At 48.2% G+C, this 18,426-nt stretch overlaps 1 protein-coding gene across 2 annotated transcripts in view; it reads left to right on the top strand.

Annotated features, from left to right (window-relative positions):
• LOC127037829 (junctional adhesion molecule A-like) overlaps window positions 1-18,426 on the top strand; it is a 54,547-nt gene that overhangs the window by 33,575 nt on the left and 2,546 nt on the right. For both annotated transcript variants that reach the window (XM_050929957.1, XM_050929958.1), the window contains 5 exons: window positions 1,247-1,306; window positions 11,316-11,429; window positions 14,485-14,640; window positions 16,793-16,995; window positions 17,081-17,183. In XM_050929957.1, coding sequence (XP_050785914.1) covers window positions 1,247-1,306; window positions 11,316-11,429; window positions 14,485-14,640; window positions 16,793-16,995; window positions 17,081-17,183 — 636 coding nt within the window. The remainder of the gene's footprint in view (window positions 1-1,246; window positions 1,307-11,315; window positions 11,430-14,484; window positions 14,641-16,792; window positions 16,996-17,080; window positions 17,184-18,426) is intronic.

The raw sequence follows: 18,426 nt of genomic DNA, 5'->3' as shown, positions 1-18,426 counted from the left end.
CTGATGGTGCTTAGGCGGAAAAGGGCTCTGTTCCCTTCCATAGAGGCAAAGAGGAGTGAGCGGGGGGCTTTAGGGGGAAGCTAGATGGCAGCAGGCTCTCTGATACTTGGCCGAAGCCAGGTCAGATGCTGGGGATGTTAATATGCAGCAAGAGTGGAAAACGCTGAGTGTTCATTTGTCTTCAGTGAGAAGTCTCATAGTTGAACTATTCTAAAAATAATTGGGAGTGGTCAGTGCTGTCTCAGACCTGCCCGTGTCTTCACGATCAGGAACTCTCAGCCCAACACACATTGTCACCTCAGAGTGATCTCTGGAAAAATGAGTGTCAGGCTTCTTGCTGCTTAAAAATGCCTCCGAAGCATTTGAGAAATGTGGGCTTGTGATTTTCTTTTCTTTCTGATATATGAAGGAGGCCTGGGAAGACCTTTTTCCCTTTAAAAAAAAATTGCTTTGTGCTTTTACCTTGACATCCCTGATGTTAAGTCGGGGCTCCCCTGTGTTTGATGCTGGACTTCTAGGTCATCTCAGGTGTTTTTGCTGTGAGTTTTGTGTTAACTGCAGGAGTGAGGGTGTGGAACCTTTAACAGAGGCTTCCTTTGTCCAAAATATTAGTCATAGATGCTGTGGGCTGTGTGACCTGCCTACCCCAACCCTTTGGAAACTTGCCTCCCCCCTCTGGGAAAATTAACCAACCTGTGCACACTTCAGTCAGTTTGGGCTCTTTCTCGGTGGATCAGACATAAGCTGAGTGGTTTTGTGTGGGGAGGAGGAGTGCTGCTGAGACTGGAGAAGCGATGTGGGGGACAATTGTTAAAAGAGGAAGCAGGGAGGAAATCTGTATCTGTCTTGTGTTTAGATTGTAAGTGCTTTGGGACCAGGACTGTTCTGTGCATGTGCAGTGTGTAGCCTCGTGGTTCTAGTGATCCTTGTTCAGGGCCATAAGGCCTTACTGAAGACAAACATTTAACTTTGTCTTAACAAAGACCAACCAGAAAGCAAAGCTTGAAGCAGTCTGTCTAGAACCCCTTTCCCATAATGGGGTGCAGACCCTTGGCGTCTTCTGTAAGGCTATGAGTTCTCCAAGAAAATGAGGTAGAAAAGAAAGTTCTTAAGGTGTTGATCCTTCATAGGAGAGCCACATGTCTGTGGGGTTGAGCTTGGCTGTTCTGCTGGCTCTGGTATCACTTGGGTTCTGTGGCTTGTAAATAAATGTCTATCCTAATCGTATTTTTTCTCCTTCCCATAGGGTCCTTGATATCAGCCCAGGTGATGAACACACAAACCATTCAAGTGCCTGAGAACAAAGGTAAGTGTGGACTGGCTAAATTAATAGATTCATAGATTCAAAGGCCGAAGGGCCCCTGTGATCTTGTCAGACCTCCTTGATAACACAGGCCATAGGTCTTCCCTGAGTTCATTCCTGTTTGAACTAGAGCAGATCTTCTGCAAAAACGATTGATTTAAAAATTGCCAATGATGGAGAAGTTGTGTCGATTGCCTCCCTGTGCAGTCAAGGTGTAGTTCCACCCACTGGCCTTTCCCAGCTGGGGAATGATCTCTGGCTGAGGGCTGGTCTACACTGAAAACTTACATCGGCATAGCAACATCTCTCAGGGGTATGAAATCCACCACCCCCTGAGACAGCTGTGTCAACCTAAGCCCCTGTGTAGAGAGCACTAGGTGAATGAAGAATTATTCCGTTGACCTAGCGACTGCCTCTCGGGGAAGTGGGTTAATTACAGTGACATGAGAATCCCTCCCTTGCTGTAGTGTCTGTGCTCAAGCTCTCCCCCTGACAAACTGCTACTGTGTCCCTGATTCCTTCCAGCAGAAGTCAAAGTGTAGTGATCTTTAGGAGCGCGGATACCTCAGAGCTCACAAACTGCAAAGATTATCCCTGGGTTGGTTCCTGCCAGCTGGTTTGGTTCAGTTGTTTTCAGCTTTGTGAAATGGGCCCTTGAAAAGCACCAGCTATGTGTATATATATTACTGGTTTAGATTCTGTTTGCACGTATTGAATGTGATCTAGTCATGACCACTTGTTCCTAAGATGATGTAAGGTCAGCTCTTCTTCGATTTGGTGTCTGTGTGGATTCCACTGCAGCTGCATGTGCGTCTTGTGGGCATGAGGTCGGTTTCTTTTGAATAGCTGAGCTTGTTGGAGCCGCTTATCTTCTCCTTTCTCCTTCCCCGCCTCTTTGTGCTCCTGGTTGAGGGCATAGAAGGCAGAGCAGATGGGATCCTCCCTCACTTCCCTTTGATGCCCATGACAGCAAGACGGGACCGAGCAAGTGCATGACCTAACTGTGAACACTGTTGTTTTTTAATCAGATGTGTGAAAAAATCTTAATCTTCACACTCCTTTCATGTGGATATTTAAAGTGAGGATCCCCTCCCCCTCATACAAGCTGCCACATCTCATGGCAAACTTCAAAATCTGCCAATCCTGTTATGGACTCGTGCCTATCAAGGATGGACACAGTCAAGGCAGCTTCCAGCTTCTGCCTGTGAGAGAGCCACCTTCCGGATGGATGCTCTGTGGCCAAGTCCTTTTCATCCAGGGCCCTGAAATGCAGGGACACTCTGCTCAGGCAGCATATGCTGGAGCAGCCCACATGGGTCACTTAAGACCCAGAAGTGACAGCCACTACCAGTGTGAGGCTAGTTAAGCCGGTATTGGTCAGCGCTTTCTTGAGCTAGGTCATGCTCCAGGATCGAGCACTGGACAGAAGGTGAAGAGAATATCAGCAGAGCTGGATCACAGAAATCCCCTTGGGAGCTGCCACCTGAGGTGCCACGACTACTACTGCTCCTGCTTTCCCTGCCAGCTCGGGACTCCAGCACCCTATCCTGCTGAGCCAGACACACCCGTCTGCTCCAACACAGACCCAGGGTCTGAATTACTTGCCCCAAAGCTGCAGGTTTACCTGATAGTAGGTAACAGAAGTGTGCTTGTCTTTAACACTCAGATGCCCAGTCCCAATGGGGTCTAAATCCAAATAAATCTGTTTTACCCTGTATAAATCCTATGCAGGGTAAACTCATAAATTGTTCGCCCTCTATAACACTGATAGAGATGCATGGCTGTTTGCTCCCCCAGATATTAATACATACTCTGGGTCAATTAATAAGTAAAAAGTGATTTTATTAAATACAGAAGGTAGGATTTAAGTAGTTCCAAGTATTAACAGACAGACCAAAGTAAGTCACCAAGCAAAATAAAATAAAATGTGCAAATCTATGTCTAATCAAACTGAATACAGATAATCTCACCCTCAGAGATGCTTCAGTAAGGTTTTTTTCCTCAGACTGGACCCCTTCCAGGCCTGGGCACAATTCTTTCCCCTAGTACAGCTCTTGTTCCAGCTCAGGTAGTAGCCAGGGGATTCTTCATGATGGCTTCTCTCCTCTTTCTTCTATTCCACCCCTTTATATATCTTTTGCATAAGGCGGGAATCCTTTGTCCCTCTCTGGGTTCCCACCCCTCCTTCTCAATGGAAAGACACCAGGTTAAAGATGGGTTCCAGTTCAGGTGACATGATCACATGTCACTGCAAGACTTCACTGCCCACTTGCCAGCACACACATATATAGGAAGACTTAGAGGTAAAACAGCCATCTACAGTCAATTGTCCTGGTTAATGGGAGTCAAGATTCCAAACCACCATTAATGGCTCACACTTTACATAATAACAATAGGCCCTCAGAGTTATATTCCATATTTCTAGTTTCAGATACAAGAGTGGTATATTTATACAAATAGGATGATCACACTCAGTAGGTTATAAGCTTTTTAATGATACCTTACAAGAGACTTTTTGCATGAAGCATATTCCAGTTACATTATTTTCACTCATTAGCGCATTTTCATAAAACTATATAGACTGCATCGTCACACTGGCACAAGTGACTTTGATGCCAACCACTTCAATATTGGCGAAGGCCTCTGCACCGAAAGCCACGGTACTGACACTCTTGGCACGGACGGCCCTGGTCCGCATTGGTCACTCTGGCGCTGGCTTCCTGGGCAGTAAAGCTGGCATCCGTGCTTGTACATAAAGATGAGGCGCACTCATGGAACTGGACAAAACCAATATGTAGCACCAAACATGAAGGAAGGTCCTGGAAGGAGGAAACACAACATCTATTCAAAGGACAGACCATCTGAATCCTCGACACAGGCCATGAATGGCACAGGGAATGAGGGACCCAGCCCCAATCTTGGCACAGGTGTCTGCCCTGGAGTAATCTGAATCACCTCCAGACATGTTTCCTGTGCGGTCCCAATGGCACATCACCTGATGTCAGTGCTGTTCAAAGAGATACTCCTCACCTAACCCATGTACTCCTTTCTCAAATCGAGTAGAGAGCCCCTTCTTCCTTTGGAGTGAGACCCTGTGACCAGAGTCTCAGGGGTGCCAACTGAGGGCACTGTGAACTGCAGAGACTGTGGCAGACAACCACCAAAGCTGGTGGATATTCCAATACTTAGATTTACCAAACCAGCACAGAACAGCTTCTAACACACCTCACTGGTTACCCAGAAGCCAACAACACAATTCCCTTAAAGCAACCCAGCCTTAGGCCTCCCTTCAGACACGCAAGTCAAATATGAGGATTTCTGAAAATCTTATTCGTCATATAAATAATTTCTACCAGTCCCAAAGGATCGGACACATTACCTCCCAGGTTAATGAATATTTCAGATCTTATCTAGATACATGCTTACAGCCAATTCTTATTAATCAACAAACATTTTTTAAAAAATAAAAGGGCGAGTGAGTGTATTGGTTAAAAGATCAGTATCCATACAGTCATGAATACAACTCTTGAGATTCAGATTCATAGCAGAGATGGTGAGCTTTGTAGTTGCAAAGAGTTTTCAGAGTTTGTGCATAGGTTATAGTCCAATGTTTATATTCAGGATGGCCCAGTCAGGACTAGGATCTCATTCTTTTCCTAAGCATTACCAGTAACGCATTGATTTAGTTGATGTTGGTCCTGCTTTGAGCAGGGGGTTGGACTAGATGACCTTCTGAGGTCCCTTCCGACTCTGATATTCTATTATTCGAATTAGCTACACAGATTAACATAAGGCACTTTATCCGTTAGGCAGTCTATCACAAACTTTAAAGTGACATATAGACAGTGACATTATTTCACCCAGGACTCATCTAAATGTTAATATTCTCTTTTTATCTCTGAATCAACAGCTATAGTGACAGACAGGAACTGACTGTTTACATGGCTAACCTTAAACAAGATATAAGTAAACATACAATTAGTATCCACTTTACTTTCTAACAACGTAGGTTTGCATTTAAAAGTTCTAGTCTATCTGCCATGGCATGCCCCTAATTATCATTCACGTACTCTTCTAACATGTCTCTAAAGGTTGGCTTTGGTTATATAGCCTGCAAGCTGCTTAACCCTTTCTGGCCATGTGTCATCCTTTGTATAAGATTTGCCGCAATTATATAACAGTGGTAGCAACAATGGTTTGCATGGTCCTACTTTAATCAGATAATGCCTCAGACCCCAAGGAGATTGCTGGGGAGCTTAGTACCCATATGACGTCACCTTAGCCTTACTGGGGACCATCAACTCTTGTATCTGGGAGCAAGATCCCTCTCCCATGTTTCCAGAAAGGAGATGATCCCGTTCCCCAGTGGCATCATTAACCAGGCCACCCACACCGAAACCAGACATGGGCCCACAAGAGCAGGAAGCAAGGGAGGGATCACAATGACCCCCATCTCCACTCAAGGACAAGGCAGTGACACCAGCCCTTGCCCCAGCAGTTGCTTTTAAAGCTTTTTAGGACCTCCTTTCCTGCATTGCAGAGACCTTGGATACTGAGACTACTATACTATACTGGCCAGAATCATCTTTCCTATTAACAAGAGACTCCTGGAACCAGCTAAAGGACTGTGGCAAATGCCGGGCACCTTTCTTCCCACTTTGAAAAGGGTGGAGAACAGATACTCGTGCCCCCAAAGGACTTTGAACACACTTATATCCATCCAAATGCAGAGTTCCTGACTGTTGCGACAGCACAGGAGAAATTAGTCCATGAAAGGCATCCCTAATGACAAAGACCCCAAAAGTTGGATCTCCATGGACACAAGGCGTACTCATCAGCCTCCCTCCAGCTGGCAAGTTACCAGACCTTGTTCACCAAATACATTTGGGAGAGGGTCACTCCTTTCCTATCCAAGATCCCTCAAGATAACAAGGACAAGTTGAAAGAAATAATCAAGGAAGGCCAGATGGTCATGAGAGCATACCTATGGGTGGTCAAGAATGCATCCGAGATGGCCACATAGTTGATGGCCTCATGGGTACAGCCATGATAGATTGCCTGCCCTTTAATGGGATGGAACTCTTCAGCCAGAAAACAAATGAAGTATTCCAGTCCCTCAAGGAAAGCTCTGTGGTTCTTAGGGATTTACACACCTAAACGAACCCTTACAAGTAGCAGCCGAGGCAGAGGACACAATCCTACTACTTGGATCGACAGCCAGAGTACTCACAAAGAGAGAAAATCCTAGATACTCCTGGGGGCACCCATCACCTCAGCGCACCAGACTCCCTCTGAGGCAGCAGATTTGACAGGAGCATTGGGAGTTGCATTGGAATCAGTGTGGTTCCTGTGTCCATCTTCAGGAGTCACCTTTTGCCTTTCCACTGGGCCTGGGCAGCCATCTGAGCCAATAAATGGGCGCTAGAAATTGCCCGTGGCTCCCCTATCCATTTCCACGCATTATCCCCTGCCCTGTCCTCCTTCAGGGATCCTTGTCATGAGAACCTATTACAAACAGAAGTGTACTAGTTGCTTCATCTCTTCTATGGCATCTAGGTACCTATGGAGTACCGAGTACGAAGATTATACTTGTCATATGTCTTATTCTGAAGAAGAAAGGAGTTTTTGTCCTATCCAGGCTTCATCCTAGACCTGAGAAGATTGGACACATACATACACTGCATCCGATTCAGGATGATAACGCTTGCCTCCATCATCCCATCTCTTCAAGCTCAAGGCTGGTTGGTGGCTTTCTGCTGACATGACACGTACTTCTACATAGCCATCCATCTGGCTCACACGAAGCAGTTAGGGCTCACAGTGGGAGCTCCATCATTATCAGTGCAACATTCTGCCCTTTTGACTCTCCGTGGCACAAAGTAGCACACAGCCCATTCACGTGTACCCTCAGCTCAACGGCTGGATGATCGGAGGCAGATCCCAGGAGGAAACGGCAGAAAGCCTGGACTACACACTATCCCTATTCACTCAGGTGGGCCCCCTGGTGAGCTCGGAAAAAAAATCTTATCCCACCACAGGCAATAGAGTTCCCAGGAGTCTCGACTGACTCTGGATTAGTCAGAGCGAGCCTCCCTGGAGACAGATGTAGTCTTTAGTACTTGGGATAGAGTCAAACCAGACTCTGACAATGCAGATGTGTCTGGGACTAGGGGGCCATATGTTGATGTACACATACATGACATCGCTTGCCAGGCTTCACCTGTGGCTGCTCCAGCTCAGGCTCAAGTTGGTCTTTTTCCCCAGTAAAACACCTGATAAAAGAAGGTTGTGGTTCCACCACAAGACATAATAGAACTGAGACGATGGTAGGAAACCAAGTGCTCTTCTCTGCCCCCTCTCTGGTAAGGACTTTAATCACAGATGTTTCAGGAACATGATGTTGGGGAGCCCACGTAGACCATCCACAGATGCAAGGAACTTGTTACCCAGGAAACTCGGGGCTCCACGTCATTGCCATGGAGCTCAGAGCCATCAGGCCACCCTGCACAACCTTCCTACCTGCTCTCCTGAGCTCCACAGTGCACATCCTGACTAATAACACCTGTGACACACTACATCAACAAGCAAAGAGGTGCACACCTGTCTCCCCTATTGGCATGATTTGAAGCTCTGGACATGGTGCCGCTGACACAGGATAACCCCAATGGCTCTCCATCTCCCAGGTGTCGACAACGACCTGGTGGACTTGCTGAGCAGAACATCCATGGCTAGTCGGGAGTGGTCCCTGCAGAGATCCATGATAGCATCAAGATTCCACCACTGGGGAACTCCTCTGGTAGACAGACCTGTTTGCCACCCAGGACAACACCAAGTTTGTGGTGGTCCACGCCCCTAAGGTCAGGTCAACATGGACTACCTGTCACAGTTGGCAAAGCAGCCCTTCGGCGCAGGGCCGTGTAGCCTTGCGGCCAGAGTCTATAGTGCCCCCTTTGGTGTAGGGTGGCATGTCCCAACGGCCAGAGTCTGTAGTGCCCCCTTTGGTGTAAGGCAGCGTGGCCCAACAGCCAGAGTCTGTAGTGCCCCCTTTGGTGTGGGGTGGCGTGGCCTCACGGCCAGAGTCTGTAGCACCCCCTTTGGTGTAGGGCAGCATGGCCTAATGGCCAGATTCTACAAAACAACCCTTTGGCGCTAGGTAGCGTGGCCTAGTGGCCAGAGTCTATAGCGTTGCGGTTTGATAGCCCAGGTAGGGGTGCTCGGGCCCACTCGACTCCACCAGGTCCTGACCCAGGGCCCTAACAGTGGTGTAGTGGCTTGCCACTAACTCACCTATGGGGTCCTACCGAAACATGCTGAGTTTCCTGGGGCAGCAGGTACCACTCTGCTACCCTCCCTGGATCACTTCCCACCAGAGTCTGTGTTGGGGTTTCCCATGAGACTTTGGGTCCTCTGCGTTCGGCAGGTTCAGTCGTTTCCAGGGTCTCCTCCAGTCTCCAGAGTGCAGGCAGGCCGTGAACAGCTTCAGTGCCCAGCGTAGTCAGAGGCTGTGGCTGACCCTCCACAGGAGCTTCCCAGGCAGGTCCTTCCCCTGAGAATGAGCTGGTCTCTCTCTCTCTTTATACTATTAGAGCATGCCCAGTTTTGCCAGGGAGGCGGGACTTCTGCTGTCAATACCTGGGGCTTTACCCTGTCTGGGCTAGTGCGGGGTAAGTGGACCCTGTGCAAAGTGTCAGAATTTCTGTTCCAAAGGGGGCAGGAGCCTGGCATTATTGCCCAACACTGTCCTCCTGCAATGGAGTCTAGGTATCCTGTCTGCCTTTCCCCTCTGATTCCCCAGGTCCCCAGCATGATTTCCAAAATCAAGAGACAAAGCCACAATCATTCGTGTAGCTCCCAACTGGCCTAGGCAGTTTTGGCCAATGTCCAGTGTCCAGACTTTCTGCCAGCGTCCATTCAACCACCAATCCTGTCCAGACCCGATCTCCCAGCATCCTGGCCAGATACTCTCTAGACCTGAAGTCCCTGCACCTGGCTGGGTGAATGGCACAGATGCACTGCCATAGACAAGTCTAGGAGATCCTTATACAGAACACTGGCTTTTGTCAAGAATTACACATTGGACTTAGCTACCAGGGCAGATGTAAAGTTTGGGAGAGCACTATTACAATCCCTAGTTGACTGATGCAGTTGACTCTTCGTTCTCACTGTCCAAAAGGGACACTGATGCCTAGTATCCTACAGTGGAATTAACACCAACAGATACTTTCAGAAAACAGACTGGTTCCTTACCCTGCAGTAACTGTCGTTCTTCGAGATGTTGCAGTCAGAGCGGATCCCATGAGCCACCTTCCATCGCCAGTTTTGGAGTCATCGGCTAATGTGGGTTGTGAGGGAGCTGAAGGACATGCATGGCCCTTGTTAAACGATGTTGAAGGCTGAAATGTCGTTCCCTCGGTAACGTTCAGGCAGCTCAGTGCTTCTGTCCTTGGAGCTTCAGTGTTATCAGTACTAACAGCAGATAATGCAGCCTGCTCATCTAGCGGACCTCGATGTCATTCATAAAGAATGACCACTGGCACGGTATGGTGACAAAGGCACTCGGCCAGGTTTATTGCCCACAGGGCACAGTCCTAGTGCCCTAGCTCTGTGGTTACAGGTACACTAACACGAGTGCCCAGTCAGCAGTAGAAGCCTCTGCTGTCCCCGAGGCCACACAGAGGGTTAAGGCGAGGTACCCCAACATTTATAGACTGAGATAAATAACTTACTTACCACCTTATGTGCTCCATGACATCTGTTTACCTCCCTTTGTTCCTGATATGTTGGACAAAGCATCCCCATTCATTATTCTGTCAAACCATCTGACCTTGTACTAGAGTGGGGTGTATCTGTACTAGCTGGAATACATTTTACATAAATATCTAGTGCCTAGTGCACTAGCAACAACTTTGCAAGTTTGAGTACTGAATAGTGAACTTACAAGCATCTGCTTTAATACACGGCCTGACTTTGGCTCGCAGCCTCTGGAGTCTTTCTGCACTCAAAGCAATACTATAGTAGTTTTGGGGAGTCTTGAATCTTTGCAATTCAAGTACTACTTGTTCTAGAGATTCAAGTGTCCATGTCTCAGATGAAATGTAGATGAAAGTTTGGGGCTTAATAGTCGTTGTATCGGAGCATAATGGTGAGGTTCAGGGTGGAGATTATGACTGAGCCCAAACAAGGTGACTGAATTAGTACAGATTCTTGCCTCTGGCAAGTTGAATTACTAAATCTAGGATAACACTTTCAAAAAGTACCTAAGTGGCCAGATTGTCAAATGTATCTAGGTGCTTATTGATGATGATCTAATGATTTTAGTATTGCATGTCAGCAGTAGGCTGCGTTTTCAGACCCATGTGACTTTAAGATGGTGGCCCTCAAGAAATGGTAGATTTTTAAGGCCAGAAGGGACCATTAGATCATCTGTTCTGACCTCCTGCATCACACAGACCAGAGAATTTCATCCACGTACCCTTATATTGAGCCCAGTCACTTGTTTGGCTAAAGCATCTCTTCCAGCAAGGCAGCCAGGCCGGATGTGAAGGCATCAAGAGTTGAGGAATCCATCGCTTCCCTGGATGGTTCCAATGGTTAATCACTCTTTTAAAAAACAATACAGTATTGTGAGCAGGTCTGGCTTTTTCCTGCCATTGGTGGGTCTTCTGCCTTTCTATACCCAAGAGTCCTTTAGTACCTGGTATTTTTTCCCCCTGAGGACGTACTTGTACGCCATAATTATGTTATCTTGCAATCTTCTTTTCAGTGAACTAAACAGCTCTTTAAGCCTCTCACTGTTAGGCATTTTTTCCAACCCTTGGGATTCAGGAAGGATGATCTCTTCACACTACATTGTAATTGGTCCTGGGTGTAAATGAAAATCTGGCTCCCAGTCCATTTTAAAACAAATAAGTTTGTGGCTTAGCTCTGCCAAGTGTTTACAAATAGGATCTTATAACATGACATTATGTTTGGGGTGCAGTGCAAATGCTGACTTATTGCTGTTTCTTTCCAGCAATTGAAATACCCTGTGCTGCGTACGCATCGCAAAGCGGAACAGCCAGGGTCGAGTGGAAGTTTGAAAAGGGCTCTTCAATAGCCCTGGTCTATTATGATGCGAAAGTCACAGGTATGTGAGTCCATTGTACGGAATGTCTGAGGGTCCCTTTATGGTCTCTGGGCCAGGTGTTGGATAAGCACAAGTTATATCAGCTGGCTGCAGCATCTGAGGCAGGGTGGATTGCTTTAAATCAGAGCGCTTTGAATTATCAATTTTTATCTTGTTTTGCATTTGTACTTTTTAGTTATTTTCAGTAGTGGCTTCTGCATCAGTTGATGGGTTCACTTGCACCCACAGATATCATGAAACCAAGGGTGCAAAAACAGAAATACGTTGTTTCCCAGCCCAGTGTGAATGGGAGGGCCCCAGTGGGCGTGAGGGGGGGAGAAAATGAGGGAAAATATGTTGCAGAGTGAGCCTGTCCTCCACCTATCCTGCAACATCAGCTTCTGCCTTTCTGCCCCGGGTGTTGCAACCTGGTGCATGGGTAGCGGCACTACTCAGGTTTTGCCTTGTCTAATCAAGGTGCCAAACCTGAGTGGTGCTACAAGCACATGCACCCGGTCACAATGCCTGGAGTAGGAAGCCGGGCCTAGCCTTGCAAGACAAGAGCCAACACTGTAGGTAGGGTTGCCAGATGTCCGGTTTTCGACTGGAACTTCCAGTCGAAAAGAGACCCTGGCGGCTCCGGTCAGCACCACTGACCGGGGCGTTAAAAGCCCAGTTGGCAGTGCAGCAGGGCTAGCAGTCTCCGCAGTGCCGCTTCCGGGAAGTGTCTGGCATGTCCCTCTAGCTCAGGGATGGCCACAGGGACTCCGTGCACTGTCCCCTCCACAGGCACCGATTCTGCAGCTCCCATTGGCCAGGAACCATGGCCAATGAGAGCTGCGGGGGTGGCACACAGAAACACCTGGCCACCCCCAAGCTGTAGAGACATGCTGCCACTTCCCGGGAGCCGCCTGAGGTAAGCACCGTCCGGAATCCGCACCCTGAACCTTCTCCCGGAGCTCCCTTCAGCACCCCAAATCCTTCATTGCTGGCCCCAGCCAGAGCCCTCACCCCGTGCTGTTTCCGCACCCCACCCCCGACACAGTCCAGAGCCCCCTTCCACACTCCAAACCCCTTGACCCCAGCCCAGAGCCCCGTCCAGCGCCTCAAAGCCCCCAACCCCACCTCAGAGCACGCACCCCATCCTGCACTCCAACTCCCTGCCCCAGCCTGGTGAAAATGAGCAACGGTTGGGGAGAATGAGGGAGGGAGAGAGAGGGGATGTAGTGACCAGGGGAAGGGCCCCCTCAGTAGCTTAATATAGTTCACACATTGAATTGGGAGGCTGCCTCCACCCCCTGGTTATTTTTCTAAAGAAGCATTGATTTTTAGTAATTGGTATTCATTAAAATATGTTAATTTGCAACTAAATAGAGTTTTACCCTAAGTTTGCTGGTGCTCTTTGCTAACCAGGTGGATCCACATTTAGTTAAGCAATTATATAACTTAACATACATTTCTTCAGATTCTTAAAGATTACATTTTTTATTGTTTGAAAATGGGGAATTGTGCATTTATTTACTTGATTAACATTTTTTGTGATTGATTTGTGTCAAGCTCTGTTCGGATGGAGATTAGAATTCAAATAAAAAGGCACAAAATCAGCATTTAAACATTTTTAAGCAGTTAAATAAAACTACCTTCCATGCACTGACAGTATGTTTAGCATTTAAAACTGATTTATTAAACACAGAATGTATTATCTGTAGTTTAGCAAATTGAAATGATTGTTTCTGGTCACCAAGACAAGATTTTAGAGCTAGTAGATCTCATTCTCTTACAGCTACTTTTTATTCATAGACTGCGAGAAGAAAACAAGCTTTTCTGGCTTTTCAGCTCCCAATTGGTTTAATGAATGAACTAGTCATTCAGATGAATTAGTTAATAAACTGAAATGGGAAAAAAAAATTCTCTCCATGTGCAGAAGAAGCTACTGCTGTCCAAAGCTGGTTCACCATGTCAGTAAACTCTGGTTTCAAGACTTTAGCATGTGACTTCCACCACTTCATTGATCTGACTTTCTTTAAAACTTCAGTAGTGAACATACTGTTCACTTTTTAAAAATTTAATTTAAATTATTTTAATAGACGTTAGTAAGTTTGGCCTTAATACAGGTTGTAATAATTTGAAATTTATTTTTGAAAATAATTCTGTATCTAATGTAAATTAAAAACCATTTTTTAAATAATTGATTTTATCCGCTCTGATCCGAAGTGAGGTCTTTAATTTGGGTCCTTCTGAACCAGTTCAGTCTGTAACTTCCCAGTATGGGCAGGAAGCCAGAGGCATAGGCAGCAGTTACCCCAATTCAGCTACTTTCCCACAATGCAGTGCTTCACATCTGGAAATTAGCCGGAAGCGCCTTCTCCTAGTAACAGAGCTTGACCCTATGGGGTAGGTGTTTCAGGAATCCCAGCGTGCACTGGTGCTACCGTGGCTGAGCTGTGGTGTACAGATGTGCTGAGGTGTTATAAAGACAGGCGAGAACCAACCCAGCCATTTTGTATCCTCTGTCCGTGCGACGGCTTCCTCGCCTTCTGCAGACCCCTTTGTCGCTCAGCCATGTCAGCTGAACAGTTTGAGAGCAATCTTTTAATGTGACTGGTGTAACCACACGTGGCGTTTGTAGATTGCTTTGTCTGGAATCAGCTTTACCACTGCTAACTAATTTTTAAAAAGCACTGAGCACTCGTGGGAAGAGCTATGAGGAAAGAAATGGGGTGGAATAACCTTCTCACTAAGTAGTTCATATCTGCCAGCATCATAGCATAACAGAACCCATCCCTTAAACCCTGCAACAAACCCCTCCAGCCCCCAGCCAGCTGTGATTGGGCTGGGTTGACTATTGGACATAGGGACGTGTAGTTTCCTTCTGCAATGGGGAGACCACTTGTTGTATTTGAACTGAACTGAACCCCTTTTAATTAGCTCTTCTTACCCTGCTCTCTGCTTTGAGGCTGGTTCTTGGGGCTGCCCTTCCTCCCCTTCTCTACACCAACAACTTATTCTAGCTCTCACTAGTATTTCTCCACCTCTGAGTGCTCTCAGCTTCTCACTGTCTCCCCTTTCTCTGCAGACCCCTACAAAGATCGTGTTCAATACACACCCACGGGGATTCGTTTCACTTCGGTGACTCGGAAGGACACGGGGAAGTACGTCTGCGAGGTCCTCTGGACTGGGAGCGGGGGCACTAGCCAACTAAGAAAGTCAGAAGTTGACCTCATCGTCCAAGGTACTAATGCCGTTCTGTAATTACAGCTTGGGACCAGTTGCCATGGCTAAAAGTTCCATGGTTTCTAGTCTTGGAGAGAGGGGACCCTTGGGGCATGTTGCCAACTGGGCAAAGAGTGTGTTTTCATAGAGTTGAAGATTAGAAGGGAGCACTATGAACTTGTAACCTGCGTGGCACAGACTGGGGAGCCTCACCACTGACTTCTGCCACAAGGAGGGTTTTATTTTTCCCTACTAAGAGCCCAATGGCTTATTTGAACAATGTTGCTCTCTGCACACAATGGCATCATCAGTGGATCGCAAACTAGCCTGAGGTCCCTGAAACAAGACTCTTTCCACATTGGACTTAGACTCTAGGGAAGCCTCAATCGTCTAAACCTGGTTATCTGAAATTCTCCCGCATGTCCCTTGACCATGGACCTGCAGGGCCAGAGCGGTGCATGAGTGGAGCTTTAGGGCCTTCCTGAGACAGTGTGAGTCCTGCTGGAATAGAGTCATGGAATAAGGCTGCTTTGGGCAGTGGCAAGTACCCTGTAATCAAATCAGGCTAGCCAGGTTTGAAGGAGTGCCCTGGGGAAAGCCTAGTGCCCGGATTATCCAGTGGTTTCAAAAGACTCCAGTTCTGTTGGCTCCACATCTTCAGAACCGTTGAACACAACTGGTTCTTGAGGAATGCCTTGCACGGGTCAATGTGTAGCCTATTATTTGGCAATGAAGAAACAATCCTAGATACACAGGGGCACTGTTATTTCTGTAACACGCACTCAGGAAGTCTGACACTGTAACTGTTCCCTCTGCTGACGTGGGCAAGTCCGTGCTTCCTCTTGCATTACGTGCTAATGGCATTTAAGCAGAGATCCTCTTCATAGAGATGTGCTGTCAGTCCACTTCTTCACACCTTGAAGACTCACTGTCAGCACCAATCTGAACCCTGGGTGTATTGTCTGTAGAGCCCAGTGGAGACTGACCAGTCCTCACCCCAGAAATGGTCCCTTCATGGCTGAGCTGAGGTCCCTGGCAAAAGATTAGGGGGAAGATTGCACTACTTTTACAGTGCCTGCTCTGTGACTGTACCCAGAGCCTCACTCACAAATGCTGTCAGTCTAGCACCTTTTACCAGTGCTGCGAAATCAGTTACCGAATGGGAGCCCAGTGTTGGACCAAACTGTTTCCTTCCTTCAGTATTGCAGCAGTTTTGGTCAAACATTTTGTTTTCACAAGTTGCTCTGTCAAAGCGGGATGGACACTGGCTTCACTTACACAGCCAACATCGCACCTTTCACCTGTCAGCAGGGTGGCTACTGCCAGCGGCAGGGCTCGTAGTCAAAGCGTTAATTTCTGGTCAGTGACATTTCTCCCCATGTGCACTTGCCATTTATGTTGAACGCTGGGCACCTGATTCTGTCTCCTTGCTCTTCGTACAGTCGTTTGCACCAGAACCCCGAGAGCTGCTCTGGTTTAGTTGCATTCCACACCCATATTACTGTGGTGTAAATGGCTGCCCAGGAGCAGGGCAATGGAAGATCCAGCCCAGTGGGTGCCATTAATCCGCTATTGAATTAAAGTGCAGCTAGTTCAGAACCCACACAAGGAACTGCTGCTGTCTGTGGAATGTGTCCCAGGAGATCAAGACAATAGTGTGGCTGGATTTTAAAGAAAAATCCACTACTACTTGTAGTTGTGCTGACATGAGTATAATCAAGCTTCAGGGCAGCACAGAATCTCTGCGTGGGTCAGGAAGGAACCGCTTTTCACTCCTTCCCCAACAATTAAAGGTGAATTATCGGGGAATGACAATTACACTGGCCTGAGCTCTGGAACTTCACTGATCAGCCCTGGAGCAGTGCCAAGAAAGCCCTGCCAGTGGAAGAGGGCCCAGCCACTGACTTAGTTCACGAGTCAACCGACTATCAAGCTAGACATGGATGCTGCTTACCATTTACTTCCCTTAAAATGAGCTGGACATTTGTTTGCCTTCGTGTCACTGAGCAGGTCCTCTAGTCTAATCCAGTCAGCCATGGGTTAATAAGCACAACTTAACAAATGCAAATGACAGGGTCTTGGGTGTGTTTAGGGCAGGGCGTCACAGCGATGGGTTCAAAGCTCTGTAAGCTCATTTTTAACATGTGCCTCTTTGCTTTCTCCCCTGGCAGTGCCACCCTCCAAGCCCATTGCCAAGGTGCCCACCTCGGTGACAATCGGGAACAAAGCTGTGCTGACGTGCACGGAAACAGATGGCTCTCCACCCCCTACCTTCCAATGGTACAGGGACAACATCCTGATGCCGTCCAATCCCAAGATCAGTGAGAAATTCAGGAACTCCTCCTACACAATCGATACCAAGACAGGAGTGCTGGTAGGTGCTGGGGAGGGGGCTGCCTGACTCGTGGGGAGCTCACGCCTCTGTCTATGCCTCTCTCACGCCTTCTTTCCCACTCCAGACGATTGAGCCCGTAACCAGCTTCGACACGGGGGATTATTTTTGCGAGGCTCAGAACAACGTTGGGACTGCTCAGAAATCTGAAGCCATCCACTTGGAAGCCAGTAAGGAAATGGGGATTGCAGAGCCTGCGTGTGGGTGGGTGGTTGCGTGCGCATGTCCGTGCTGGGCTCTTTGGAAGTCACTTGCAAGCTTACAGTAGCCAGTGCTGTCACTGCCCCTTCCCCGGCCTCCTGCAGCTACTCTCTGTACCGGCTGCGATAGATTAAAGGTTGGACAATGCCCAAGCCTCTTGATGAGAAAACAGGCATGTGCTTTGCTGCAGGGGCTGGGGCGAGCCTGGAACCAGAAGCCCATTGGGCTGCCCTGCTAAAAGAGCAACCTTTGCAGAGAACTGAGTCTCCTGAGAGTCGACAAGTGTGTGTCCTGCCTCCTACATGATCTCCGGAACGGGGCCTCGGTACAGACAGACCCAGAGGAGGCGCCTGCCCTAGCCTAGTGCATTCTGGGATTGGGAGTGACTGAGGTTGGGGATAGATGTTTGCTGGGCTAAGTGCCGGTGACAAGCATTCCAACCGTCCCCTCCTCTGACAAGCTGTGCCATCAGCCCCCGTTCCCTGGAGCTGCCCAAGCCATCCTGTTTTCCACCCTTGGTCTGGTTTTAGCCCTTCGCAACATTAGACCCATACAGTGGAGCTCAGAAGACTGCAGATCTTTGGGTGCCAGGTCCATGCCTGTGCTCCCTTCCCAAGCCGTGGCCAGTTCCCCTCTGAATGCCTGTCGACTTCATGTCAGGGCAGGGCTGAGCTCACTGGAACCAAAGAGCAAAGCAGCAGAACGGGGAAGGGTGAGGCCTGGCAGCCCTTGGCGTGGCTCGCAGGCTCATCCCAGGCTAGGCTGCCCGTGGAGTGTTGCCGTTCTCAGCCGCTGCCATTCCTGGTGCCATTTCCCGATGGGTGGAAGCAGCTAGCACCAAGCGCTGACCCCAGCTATGTGATGAGGGGCTGGTGACTGCAAGGCAGAAAGAAATGGGAGGTGGAGTAGGCTGGGAGCTGTCTTAGCGTGAAGGGAGCCATGAATGGGACAGCAGCAGGGTATAATGACAAACATCCCTCCTCCCCCTTCCCTCCCCTGAGCTTCCCAATCTGTGCCCCACACAGTGCCGGCTGGGTTCCCCGGTGCAGGCTCCTCATCCCTAGCTAATTAAATCCATTAAAGGCAACTGACATAGCGTGATTGCCCTTGAAGGAAGGTGGGGTCCAGTCTCCCCTGGTGACTGCAACTAGACAGGTTAAATCCTTTGCTGGTGTCACTCTCACACGGGGGCAGTTGCAGATGTGAAAGCAT

The sequence above is a fragment of the Gopherus flavomarginatus genome, chromosome 20 (assembly GCF_025201925.1).
Source record: "Gopherus flavomarginatus isolate rGopFla2 chromosome 20, rGopFla2.mat.asm, whole genome shotgun sequence".
NCBI lineage: Eukaryota > Metazoa > Chordata > Testudines > Testudinidae > Gopherus > Gopherus flavomarginatus.
Note: the sequence above shows the minus strand (reverse complement) of the source record. Positions and strands in the feature narration are given on the sequence as shown.